The sequence below is a fragment of the Sipha flava genome, unplaced genomic scaffold, assembly GCF_003268045.1.
Source record: "Sipha flava isolate LNK unplaced genomic scaffold, YSA_version1 573_pilon_pilon, whole genome shotgun sequence".
NCBI lineage: Eukaryota > Metazoa > Arthropoda > Insecta > Hemiptera > Aphididae > Sipha > Sipha flava.
Genome location: NW_020273553.1, coordinates 3438 through 18223, shown reverse-complemented (window position 1 = coordinate 18223; position 14786 = coordinate 3438). Strand labels below are relative to the sequence as shown.

Sequence of the window (14786 nt, the reverse complement as noted above, 5' to 3'; positions counted from 1 at the left end):
CACCTTGGTTCATACCACGATTAAAGATAAGATGATTACTCAACGAGCCGTAATATTAATAAAATGTATGCTTCTGAAATATTCTTAACAATTTCTGTTGATATGAATTGAGTATTAGTGTTCCAAGTGGTAAAGATGGGTATTAATTTCCCTCCAATTTACCATGGTTTAAATCATGATTAAGCATATTAAACTTTAGTCTTTTGCGTTTTTTTTTTATGTTTTTGAATATAATTTTTTAATAATTATACATTTATAATTACGCACCTTTACCCAATTAACTAAAATGAAGTGTTGTGTACCGAGTTGTGTTAATCAACACAAATCTTCTTTTATTGTACCTAAAAGTGAATGGGAAGAATGGGAGTTTATTCTAGGTATAAAATTAAAAAAACAATTTAGAGTTTGCGGATCACATTTTAATAGAAATGATATTATTGATACGTGGGAGTCTGGACAAGGCTTTAGAAGGTTAGTAAATTATTATATTTAATTATTTAAAATACACTGCAAGTATTTAATGTATAATTTTATTTAATTTTACAGATTTAAGTATTATTTCACATATTTATGGCCGAGAAATATCAGTTGCAGATATTGGTTCTTCTAATTCTTTGTTAAAAAGCAAAGAAGACTTAGAATTAGTTTTAGATATATTTAATAAAACTAGGATTTGTAATGGATCAATATCAGCAAATGATATTACTGCCTACAAAACATATTTTGGTAAGCAATATGTTTCACATATGGTAATTGGTTCCATGAAAAATGCTTGAAAGTGCTACCTAAAGATAAAAGATAAATTTATCTATTCTACCAATTCATAACATGAAACGTTATAATTGAATTATTAATTTTTATTATAAAAATGATTTAATATTTAGTGATTCTTCTTGTTTATGGTGCAAGCGACTATTATACAGTGTAAAAAAAAAAAAAATGTACAAGAGTTCAAAAAGAATAAGTTCAAGAACATACTATTCCTCAAATAAAAAAAAAAAATTAAAAATATTGAAAAAGCCAAGAAAATGGTTGTACAAAAATGTTCTAGAGCACGTAAAAAAATACTAACATTACAGCAAAATTTAAATAACTACAGAAAACAAATGAATGAAATGAGTAATTCAACTTTATCTAAATTATTAGAAAATCATACAATTCCCAAGAGTCAATCTGAACTTATACATGAGATATTTGCAACATCCAAATTTAAAAATATTAAAAATAGAAGATAGAGTGAAACTGGACACTTTTGTGTCTTCTTTATCAAATTAGGTAAGAACTAGCTACTAAGCTCATAACAAAACATTATTATGATTATATTTTTTCCTTCTTTTATGCTATTTAATTTAGATCTCCCAGTGGTTATAAATTTTTAAGGGATAATAACATACTTCCATTGCCATGGGTAAACACAGTTCGAAGAAATTTTTTAGCTGTTCAAGTTGGTTGTGGTTTTGACTTGAATTTTTTCAAACTATTAAAAAAAAAGTTCATTATCAAAACTGAAAAACAGAAAATAGGTGTTCTGTTATTTGATGAAGTTTTCTTAAGAGAGAGTATAAGTGTTAGGTAACAGTCGTACTTTAACATATACTGGGCTAGAAGACTATGGTAATAAAATAGAAAATAAAATAAATAGCTCTGAAAAAGTCAACCATGGGTTGGTTCTAATGTGGTAAAGTTCAGCTGATAATTTTACCCAACCCATAGCTGTTTTTGCATCAAAAGGTCCAATAAAAGGCATCAATAAATTATTAGTTACATTAATAAAAGAAATTCAAAATAATAATATATTTCATTATTAGTTGTTTAATAATTTTTGGTGTTAGGTTTAGATCTTGCAAAAATTGTTATTAAAACTATAATATTGCTGGAAAATGCAGGAGCAAAAGTTGTTGGCTTGACTAGTGACGGGGCAACTACTAACCGTACTTTATGGAAAGAACTGGGAATAAGTGTTAAAAAAGAAGATTTCAAAAACTATTTTGAAAATCCTTATGATATTTTAATTTAAATGAATATTGTTTATTATTACCATACATATTATTATCTATGATTATTATTGCCTGTGGTATTATCACAGACATACGATTTTTTGCACAAATTCACCACATGGATCGCTATACTTCAGTTCTGTGGTTAAAAGAAATTACGGGCAACACCAAGTTATAGCTCGTTGAGTAACCATCTTATCTTTAATCGTGGTTCATACATATTAAAATAAACTTGGTCAATAATTCATCCATCTGTTTTTACTAATATTTTAGTGGTATAATTTAGAAATTTTGTTAACAAATGTGATTCTTTTCTTTCCATAAATGAATGATCCATGTTAATCGATATATACATATATATATGTATATATGTTTATCGATATTATACTAGTATATTTTATTAGAGCCGTTAAGTTGTGAAAAAAAATGTGTTATAACAAATTAAGATAAGAGTAAGAAATTATATTTATTAATAATACTACAGGGGCGGAAAGCAGATGAGAAATTTCTCGATGCACGAGCAGGGCTGTATTTAGGGGGAGGGGTAGGCTAACCTGGCTACAACTGCCCCGGGCGCCAACATTTTGTGGTCGGAAATTTATTCACTTGTGAATTATTGAACTTTTAAAATTATTTTAAAATTATTATTATTTTTGTTTTTAATAATAGTATCATAAATTAATGTTAATGTATTTAATTTATTAATATATATTATTAATGTATTTTTAGCAATATTGCTATCAGCGATATAGAATATTATTAATATACCTAATATTAGTTCCCAAATTTATTGTTATCGCGTGCGGCGTGCATACTACACAAAAATATCATTGATTTTAGAATATTTAAAAGGTTCATGAGGATCTGTCTCCTATATCTGTCCCCTTAGAGGGGCACCATTTTTTTTTTCGCCGGGACGCAAAATGTCTAAATATGGCACTGCACATGAGTCCCTAACGTTAATGTGGTCGTAATTTAAAAAAATGTTTTTTTTTTTTTTAAAAAAAAAAAATTGACTTTATTTGAAGAATTACAATCTATGCATAGTACAATAATTAATAATAATAAGTTTACAGATAATTAACAGGAATAAGTACATGATGAAGGAATCACACATTTGTGACACCTCTTACATTTATAAGTATTTACTTAAGTTATCAAATTACGGCACCATTTCCTCTTGAGGTGTCTGATTGGATTACCTGGAAGTGAAGATAACTCATTGGTTAGGAATAACTTGAAGTTTAGCGTGGAAGCAACTGTATCGTCGATGGAAGGTAATTTGAGGTCAGAGTTTAGGGTCTCATTCGAAACGAACCAGGGTGCACCAGTGATTAAGCGAAGAGTGATGTTTTGAAAAGCTTGTAGAGTTCTCTCATTTGAGTTCTTAGTGGGACTCCAGATTACTATACCGTATGTCCATATTAGTTGAAGATTTTTATAGAGAATAATTTTGATAGGTAGAGTAAGGTTCGAACGAAGCAGGTGAAGTCTGGAGTTAAGTTTTTTACGCTTATCTTTAAGATGGAGAGATCAGGTAAGGCGTCTGTCGAATGTAAGACCAAGATATTTTACTTCTGTTGAGTGAGAAATGGTGATGTTGATTGTTACAACTGAGCAGTTTAAAGGTCTGAACGAGAAAGTTACAAAAGAGGACTTGGATTTATTGATTTTTATTTTCTAGTTGATGAACCACTGTGAGATAATATTTAGATGAGTTTTTAATTGATAAGATGGGGTGGTATGGTCAGAAAAAACTGATAATAGGGCTGTATCATCAGCATTTTTTCCAACTAATGTATTTTCAGTTGTGGGCAGGTCCGACGTATATATAGTGTATAAAAAAGGAGCAATATCACTGCCTTGAAGGACACCAGCAAATATAGGATATTGTTGTTTTAAGATTTGTAAGTTATAGCGGATATTAAAAAAAAATGTTAATAAAAATTTGAGGTACATTTGTTCAACTACAGAAAAAGATGATTCAAAAAAACCAGGTTCTTTAAAATTTTTTTATAATTGTATTAACTGTTTGATAAGTATATATAATATTTTACTTGTATAATATGTAAGATTATATAATACAATTTTATTATAATTTATTGTGTAAATAATAATTATACAAATTATTCTATTAATAAAATAAAAAATAAATAATTATAGCCTGAAATTATATGCACTAAAAACTTATAAATTTTATGCACTGATTTTTATTAAAATATAAAAAACAAAAATACATGTTAGTTAAATGTATTTAGTTTAAAAACGTACATAATTAATAAAATAATTAATATGAACAAAAAATTATATTAAATACCTTATTGAAATAATTGAACTGTAATTTTTTTGTTTAATTTTGAAACATTGTAATAGTATATATTGGGCAATAATTATTGAGATTTTGATTTATTTTTTCGATTAGTAGCTCGGATGTGTTTATCAGTTTTCAGATGCTGTGTGACAGTATAGTACTTTAGACTGTTTTATCTTACATATTTAAAATAATATAAAAAATAAATTCCACGGAATATGATAATATTATATAATTTTGTAATGCCCGTAATATTTTTCTATTATATCGAATATCGTGTGATAATATATTAATATAATAAATAAATAATAAAATAATATATTTATCTTATATGACACAGATTGAAAAATTTTTTAAGCCGACCCAATTTTGAAGCATTTATTCTTATACCATGCAAAAAATATACAATAGTTACTTAACTTAAGAAAACGCCACATTTAAAAATAAATATATGAAAATTTTAATATTAAATTTTGACAAAAATCACGAAAATTATTGCTTTTTGTTTTTTGTTGTACCTAATAATAAATTAAAAAATTATTATAACACAATTTCAGTCGAGTAATCGATTCATTTAGCTCTTAATAATTATTATAAAAACGCTATTTATAAATTCTCAATATACTATATAATTATAGTAAAACCATAACTACACAATACAATGAATGTAGTTGTTTTTTATTATAAGTAAGATAATTTATATTTTCATGATAACCATTAGGTTTCTAATACACGTCCTAAAGCCGTTAAAAAATGTAGTTATCATTTAAATAGTTACACGATTGTGAAAAGTATCCAAAATCGGAGAGTTAAAATGAATCTTCGTAGCATAACTTATGAGTTAATCTAAAGTTTAACTCGGGTTTAGTTCGTAGAACTTAAATGTGCACAAAATATACTAATAAATGTCTAAAATACAATCTTTTATTATATTTTACTGATGATTTATAATATAATAAATATAACAATAAATAGAACACTGAAAAGAACTAAAGAGGCATATATGCATCTCTAAAACCTACTATGGATTTTAATACATTTTAGCGTTTTATTCTATAAGTAGCTATAATGTAGACATTATCTGGGTCTCAACATTATTAACATTAAAAATACAATTTGCACCTATTACTTGATATTTATCATAAATCAACTATAATAGACTTCTTATACTTCATTTTTAACTGTTTTTTTTTTTTTTTTTTTTTTACAGCTACTACATATTTCAAATACTATGGGCCTCTAGACTCCAGTACTATTGACAATAAGAGTGTAGAGATACCTATACATATTACAACGGAAATGGTAACACAATAATGGTATAGGTATAATATTAACATGGTTAAGTTACTGCACAATATAATGGTGAGAAAACAATAAAGGTAATGCCAATATTATCATGGTAAAATCAATTTTTCCTTTTTAAATTTTATTAATAATATTATTAAATTAAGTATACAATATTTTACAAGTATATTATATCTCTGTGAATTATACATTGTATATTGATAAAAATTAAAGTAACTGTTGTGGTTGCAAACATACACACTGGCACACGCACACACAAGCCATAGATTTCAAATTAAAATAAAAAAAGAATAGATACATCAGTTATTTATATTATACATATACAAATTTAATACATAGGTAGGTACACTAAATTCTATAATGCATTTTATCTTAACGTTATACATGATTAATATATATATATATTTAGATATTTATCTTATTCAACACAGCGATTAATGGCAAAAATATAGTCAACAATTCAATCAATTTAATCTTTTTTATTTTGTTGCGACTTTCGCTTATCATTTTGATGTTGAGACGGAATTGTAGTCGCAGCAGAAGCAGCTATTTCGAGTATTTGTTGATGTTGTGAAGATGTCGTTGTTACCGATACACCTCTACCATTTCGCTGCTGTTGTAGATTCCGATTTCTGCCAACACACATCAAATCTAGAACTGATGCCGAAACTGTTGCTGATGAGGTAGCAGTAGCATTCCGCCGCTGAGGCTGTTGCTTGATTGTTTTCGTCAATGATAAACATGTTGAAGATTGAGTTTCAGTTCCACTAATAGAATTATAAGTTCCTGTTGTCGATAAGCTGCGTTTCTGCTGCTGAGATATATGCTTCGTAGAACTAGAGGTGGATGATGCAGTGACAGGTACAATCGTAATTTCTAAATTAGCTGGGGCTGTTGATGTTACGGTCATAGAAACAGAATGGAATGGTGACTGGCTTTTCCGTTGCTGCTGCAGTTGTTTAAAACTACTTTTTGTGATGGCAGGCGATGGTAAAAGTTTCTGTTGTTTCGTATTGATATTGGACATCAACTGTGGCTTAACAGACAGATCTAATAGTGGAGGAGGTGGTGTTTGTTGCTGTCGAACACCAGCCATTCTATTATTTTTATATTGTTTTTGCTGTTGTTTATTATTATTACTGCTATTTGGATGGTGGTGATTAGTTGAACTCATTACAATAACATTGTCTCTACTGACAGGTGCAGTAGTGTTCGGCTTTTGCTGTTGCTGTTGTTTCAACGAATCAATTGCACGATTTATTTTATCATGTAATGCAGCTGCTGCGACCGCTGCAGTAACAGGATGTTGTCGCTGATCACCACCGCTATTGCCATCATTATTTGAGTTGATTGAATGGCGAAGTTGTTTTTGATGGTGAGTCATCGTCATTGACGCTGTAGAAGTAAGTACATCTCTAGACGACATTTGTTGTTGGTGTTTTGTTTCCACTGATTCCTGTTGTTGAGACTTATTTAATATGCAAACAACATCAGGTGTAACCGTCATCACCACAGAATCAGAGTCCGATTCTTGGATTGAGTCGTCATCACCATCAACACTGTGGTGTTGTTGAACGTCATTCTTATTATGTTCATTATCAGTTGATAACAATGATTCAAACAATACACCACGCTGTCGCCATTGTTTCTGTTGCTGTTGTACAGTTTCTGTCACAGAGCTACTAATCTTTATATTATTACTACTTCCACTGTTATTTCCACTACTGGTATTTAATGGCACTGCTGTTACTTCCAATCCACCTAATCGCAGAGCATCTACTAGCCATCGACGCTGCCTTTCTTCTTCTTCCCGTTGCTGCTTTATCTTATCTTCAGAATCATGTTGTTCTACACGTCGATGACAAGCAGCTATAGCTGCTGCTATTGTAGACTTTTTGTATCTACCATTATCATCAGATGCATACTCATGGTTGTCATCGTTATCATATTCAATGATAACAGGTGGAAGTGACGTTTGCTGTCGATCACTGGTATTAAATCGTCGTTGTGAAGCAGCTGATAATATTGTAGAAGTAGAGTGTTGTTTTTGCCTGTTTTGCAGACGATTATTAAATCGTTGTTGATGATGTTGAGAAGCAGTATTACTTGTGGGTACTATGACCGGCATAATAGTTACTGAAGGTGGTAGATGATGATGAATTATTCTAGTAGTTGAGGGCTGTATAGATGCAATAGGTGTTGGTAATCGTCTACTAATCGAATGTAGTTTTGGTTGTTGTTGTTTAATAACAAGCATGTGTTGATTACGTTGCGATTGACTAAGTTGATGGAATTGCTCTAACTGTTTAGGTCGAAGGTTGGAATGTTGTTGCCTAGGCTGTGGTTGTTGTAGCTGCTGCTGATACAATACTCGTTGTTGATTATTTTGCTGGGTTACGCTTTCTGTGGTATATATAACTCGACGACGTTTGGTCAACTGTTGTAGACCAGATTGTCCTGTAGCTGTAGCATTACGCTTGTTATTAGCAACTGTTGTTATAGTAGTAGCACCATTAATAATGATCATACTACTAGTAGATGGCAATGATAGGGTCTTTTTGTCACTATGAACACCACCATTAACTTTCGATGAAGAATGATTCTTGTTAAGAGTTTTAGGCATAGCTGACAAATTTGGCGGTGCTCCATCTGAATCTGATGTAGAGGTAGAAGAAAAGGTAGTAGAATTTGTAGCGGCATCATTTGAAGCTGACGATGCGTCTTCAGAATCTGAATCGTCTAAATAGTCGTCTTCAGTTGAAGACGAATAGTTAGTTGCCATTCCACTTGTTCCGTTCTGTTTCTGACGACATGTCTTTTTGAGCTTTCGGCGACGACGGCGTCTGCGCTGATCTTCGTTATCACCATTATCACGCTCTAAATGACGCAGCTGACGACGCACGCGGTTCCATCGAAAAGACATCCAAGATGCAGGATAAGTAGGCCAGCCTTTTAGTTTAGGTGCTATAAAAAAAAATAATAAATATTTTTATATCAGAAATATTGATTGGTTTTAAAAAAAAAAACTATAGATTAACATAATATCAAATAGATAAACAATTGTTTTAAAGGAGGAATTTTTCAAATACCTTAAAATATAATTAAATTAAATTAATTTCAGTGAATTTCTAAATCATTAAGAACATTTTAGTAGGTAAGTATTTTTTTTAAATAAAAGTAACTAATAATTAATTTCTCTTAATATGTTTAGTAATTTCGAGCCAATAATTACTACATAATAATCAAATTTGTTACCGAACTCTTATTCCTTTACTCAAAATATGCCTTTATATAAAAAGTTCATTATTACTGCATATTGCACATACACATATGCTGCTATAAATGTACATATCATTGACAGATCCATAATTATGCTCAAAAATTTTAAGGAAACGACTATCATTGGAGGTATATTATGATGACCAATGTACTTACCCATATGGTTGACTAATACAGTAGCGTTTTGATCGTTATCTGGTAGTTCACAAAAAGGGTGCAGAAGACGTTCAGCTGGAAAATCATACGTTTCTCGACAAAAAAGCACACGAGTCTTGGTCTTAGTATTTGCTCCTTGGTAAGTCATCACCTTCCTCTCTGTTCCATCTTTGCTAATAATGCAATCTCTACTATACTGTTCTTCACGCATACGTTGTAACTGCGCTCTGTATCGACAATATCGAGAGTAACTCATCACCACCACTTTTTGTTTAGTTCTACCACCACTATGGATTTTTTTATTCCTGTCATTACTATGGGAACATCGATTATGATGTTTACAGTGAACCTTTTGGTTAATTTCACGCTTATCGTCAACTGTAACAAAATAAAAAAACAAAATATTTCATTAAACGATAAATTAATGAACAATAACATAGATAAGAGCGATGTAATACTTTCAGGGGCTTCAATCGTATTTCCATGATTCAGATGTTCACGTTTTATTTTAACATCATTAGTAATATCACCGTTGACTAACGAATCACAATTTATGCTACAACAATGGTGATCACTATGGTGAATCATAGCCCCACACCGTTTCTCATGAATTTTAGCAGCTGCCAAGGGAAAACGTTCTGCATTCACTGCCTCATCAACAGCCAAATTTAGGTAATAATTATCATCATGAATTTCTTTTACTGAAGTCCTACAATTATCGCTTTGATCGACGATGGCAGTAATCTCATGTTCTTTTTTAACTTCGTCTGTAGTAAAAGTTGATTCTAATTTCACTTTAGTTTTTTCATCTAGTACAATTTCTAACTGTTTAACTTTGCTTTTGACATCCGAAACTAATGTTGGCAATTTTGATACTTGATCATCCTCTTCTTTCGAAATATCTGTTTTAATTGGTTTTTGATCATCACCACTTTCAGATTCAAACGAATCATTGTCTGACTCAGTATCTTCAATTTCATCGTCATAATTCCATAATCCACCGCGAACCCATTCGACAAAATCTTCAGCACGAAGTACAAATCCCGAACAACCAAATGGTAGTGTTCCGGACGAATTACTTCCACTACCATAACTATAATCATCGACACCACCACCATTTAAGATAGATCCTATTCTACTACCACCATTGAGAAATTCATTGCCAGGCCATCTATGCCGCTCTGTGCCACCATTAGCATTCAAAGTATTGATCTCTAGTACTTCGTCTTCACCATATACACCACCAATTCGACCAGCAACCATTTGATCGGGCATCACGTAAAACCTTACACTACATAGTAAATTTCCATGTTTGTATTGGGCATCAGGAGTAGATTGAGGCATAGTCATGGAAGGGGGGTTTGATAAAGGTACTGTCGATTGCCGACTACGATGGTTCAGCGACTGTTGTAAAGGGTGATTATCAGAAATTGTTGCTGCTGCTACTGCAGCACAAGATTCTGCAGCTTCAAGTTTTTTAGCTGATGGCTGGCGAGTACGCCTGGGTAAGGTACGACGGCGTGGCAACAATAATGCTGAATCGTCATCATTTCCGACACCATCGTCATCCTCAGAAGTGGCTGCTACATCTCCATGGCTATTAATTGGCGTGTCGTCTATCTTGTCCTCGCCACCATTTGATGTCGTTACTAACGACGAAGGCGTAACTCTGTTACTAATACGTTTTTTAATCAGTGATGATGAAGGCACCGAAGTAGTTCTTTCTATACTATCATCTCGCCATAATAACTCTAGTTCACCAATATATACAGATTGCTGATATTGATGTACACTTCGTTCAACTGCCGCACTCGATGTGGATAACTTTGATGAATGTTTTAGATGTTTTGAAGGACGACGCCGCTCCCGTGAATATTGTAGCGAATCACTATTATTTCTAATGTTAAACCATGGGCGGATAGCGTAAAAATGGTTCATGCGTACAACTGACCATTCAGAACCAGACGATGAGACAGAACAGGAACATGAATAATTGTCTGCATCAACATTGCTACAGCAACATGACTCTATTGACTGTTGCTTTTTCCTCCGCTGTCTTTTGTTGTTTGACACATCACCACGTTTACGGTATCCTAGCGCGCTGTAAAACGTATAAGGCCCATGTTTTACCAGTGGCTCGCCAAGAAGACACACTGAGCTCAAAGTATCATCATTCTCTGCACGAAAATCTCTTTCCTTCTCTTTTTTATCATCGTTATCTTTTTGACATTCCGGTAATTCAAATTTCGTTTGTTGAATAGACACAACGGTTTCTGTTGATACCTGCGGTTTCTGTTTTTCACCATTACCACCTTTACCTTTGACTTCATCATCCAATTCGCTCATCGAGTCTAGCTTTTCAATGGCTTTGTTACCACTGTTAAATTTCAACTGAAAATAAAAATAAAAATTATTGATAAATTTTATATAATAATAAATAGTAATTAATACAATTATAATATTGCTCATTGTAAAATTATTATCTGTTATCATACTAATTATATTTATTTGTATTAAATTTAAAATCTTAATACCCATTTAGCCCTCTTAATCGGAAATATATCAACTAATACAATTTCTGGTAACACACTCCACTAGTATTAGACAAATTAAATAGCAATTTTAATTCCAAATTAGGTTTTACCTATTAGTTCATCATTATTTATTAGTTGAATAATAGTGATATACCCCATATCTTTCATTTTGATTTTTAACACAATTTTATTCATATTACATCTATTAGTACTTATTATTAGTACACAGTTAAGAACAATATTCTTATAAACATTTTAAAAACTAAAATATTATCTTATAGATTTAAATAAAAGTAAAAATAAAGGTTAATACAACTATTATTTTTAAAAAAATGATACGTGAAAAAATAATGGTAATATAGAAATCAAAAACTTCTCATGATAAAAAGACATTTATCATTTTCAATTTTTTTATTGCACTAGTAAAATCTTATTATGTGTAACGTTATTGAAATAAAAATAAGTTGGTTTGACCCACAAGAGGGCACTAAACATTTAGTGCTACGGGCTTTGGGAACCTGTGGCCCCGAGGTACGGGCTGACCTTAGTAAGCTGTTCCAAAACCAGCCCTCCAGGATTGAGGGTTAAGCGGTGAACCAACAATCCACCGTAGTTAAAAACCATCTGTTATGAATTTTCTAACAAAGCCTCAGAATGTGGATAATATTGGGAATCTATGTGGAACTCGGAACGGAAAACTTTTGAAGACTCGGTTTGGAACTTGGAATATCAGAACTCTCTATAAAGCAGTAGCTTTAAAGAATATTGTGGAAGAAATTAAAAAATACAAAGTGTCAATAGTCGCTATACAAGAAACCCGTTGGCTAGGAAATGGTAATGTTCAGTCTGGAAACTCAACTATCTTTTTTAGTGGGAAAGAGATAGGCAAACACGAACATGGGATAGGCTTCATAGTTAGCAACTTCATATTGTCAAGCATTAAACTTTTCATGCCAGTGAATGAACGTCTATGCTACCTGCAAATAGCTGGGAGAATTTTCGATATATGTATTATTAACGGTTATGCCCCGACAGAGGACCAAGATGAAGAAGTGAAAAATATTTTCCATGAGGACCTCGAGAGATTATTTGACTTTCTACCAAACAACTGCATCAAGATAATTGCTGGTGACCTGAATGCGCAGGTCGGTAAAGAACAATTTCTTAGACTAACAATAGGCCAAAAAGTTGGCACTCAGTATCTAATGATAATGGGCTAAGACTAGTTGGCTTTGCAGAATCGAAAAACCTTATTATAAGCAGCGCCTTTTTTTTTCAGAAAAAAACATTCATAAGCACACGTGGACGGCACCTGACGGTTAGACGAAAAGCCAAATTGACCATATAATTATTGACAAGCGACACCGAACAAGCATAAAAAACGTCAGAAGCTATAGGGGCGCGGATGGGGATACAGACCACTTCTTAGTGATAGCAAGCCTATCGTTAAAATTGTCGACGATTTGGAGAAAAAGGCGGCAACTTAATACACCGCATAAACTAGATAGAAGTAAATTAAGAGATCAAAAGAAAATCATGGAATACCAAAACAGAATAAAGGAAGAACTGAACTGCTTTAACATAATACAAGGAGAATTGAATAACGTAACAAAGTGGACCTACATGCTGGTTATGATCAGCACTTTTCGGAATACCAAAGAAATTGGTTAGCTTAATAAAGTGTTGCAATTCTAATACACTTTGTAAAGTGCGATTCCTAAGAGAAACATCAAAGAAATTAGAGATCAAATGTAGACTGAAACAAGGGGACGCGCTATCTCCCGCACTCTTCAATCTGGCTCTTGAAAAAGTCATAAGAGATATGCAAGAAGACCGAGAAATGGAAATACTAGGGCACTCAACTCTATTAGCTTATGCGGATGACTTTATACTATTTGGAAAATCGAAAATGGAATTAGAAGGGACGGTAAGAAAGCTCATATTGTCAAGTAAAAAGATGGGACTTAAAATAAATGAAAATAAGACTAAGTATATGCTAATGAGTAGACATCTAACTTAGTTACAAAATGTAAGCATTGATCATTTCTCTTTTGAACAAGTTGAGAATTTAAAGTACTTAGGTGCTAATAAATCATAAAAATAATATGCATAACGACATTAAGTCCAGAATAAGTGCAGCAAACCAAAGATACCAAGCAATGAGAAAAATGTTTACATTAAAACTACTTTCAAGAGACACAAAGAAAAAAATATACATAGCCTACTTACGTCCCAATGTTATGTACGGATGTGAGACATGGTCTACGGCGCAGGGTGACGAGAATAAACTATTGACTTTTGATAGGAAAATACTTAGAAAAATATATGGGCATATATTAAACCCCAATACTGGTGAATACGAGCGAAGAAAAAACACTGACTTATACAGTCTGTTTAATACAACCAATTTAAAAGATTTCCTGAAGTCGAAAAGATTAGAGTGGGCTGGTCATGGCGTGCAGAGGGTAGACTGATAAGACAGGTACTAGTTAACAAACCAAATAAGACACGTCCTGTGTAAAGACCAAGACAACGGTGGTTGGACTGAGTAAAGGACGACTTGAAGATATTACGCAATGGAGCAAATATTGAGGATGCAGAGGATCGGGAAGGTTGGAGAACTTTGGTGGAAGCTGCGAAGCGCCTAAATGGCGCGTGAAGCAAAAAAAAAAAAGTTGGTTTAAATGTAGGTACAATCATATTTATCAAAGTATGCTATTTTCAAATAAATTGTATATAAATGTAACATAATGAAAATTTAGAATAATTCATGTATAATTTATTACTTGACAGTATGAAATTATGAGGTATTATTTCAATATTAAAAATAAAAATTTGCAACTAAATTATTTCATGTACATGATTTTATTACAATTTATAATTAAATATTATATACTTCAATACATTTTACTTACTAAAAACTTATACATCAAATATCTTTTAATATGAACAAAACTCATAATGAAAAATTAGAAATACATTTTACAATCAAAATTTTAATTTATGTATAACATATGACAAAAAATCATACTATTAAAAACAAATTTAAAAAATTATTAACAATAAATTTATATTCAAGGTCTATTTCATATATTAACACTTTACACTTGTAGAATATATTAAAAATATAGAAAATAAGATAATAATTAAATTAAACTTTTATATTTCTTTCAAGTGACAAGGTTAATTAATATTAGATTGATC

At 31.5% G+C, this 14786-nt stretch overlaps 1 protein-coding gene and 1 pseudogene across 1 annotated transcript; one reads left to right on the top strand and one right to left on the bottom strand.

Annotated features, from left to right (window-relative positions):
* Nucleotides 1-5481: 5481 nt before the first annotated feature.
* Nucleotides 5482-11439, bottom strand: LOC112691200 (the record flags this gene model as incomplete). The annotated part of the gene is given in 3 exon segments (XM_025565350.1): nucleotides 5482-8577; nucleotides 9049-9426; nucleotides 9507-11439. Coding segments are annotated over 3 exon segments (4806 nt in total), but the record flags the coding sequence as incomplete, so codon positions are not given.
* Nucleotides 11440-13670: 2231 nt separating this feature from the next.
* On the top strand, nucleotides 13671-14258 carry LOC112691199 (annotated as a pseudogene).
* Nucleotides 14259-14786: the final 528 nt, after the last annotated feature.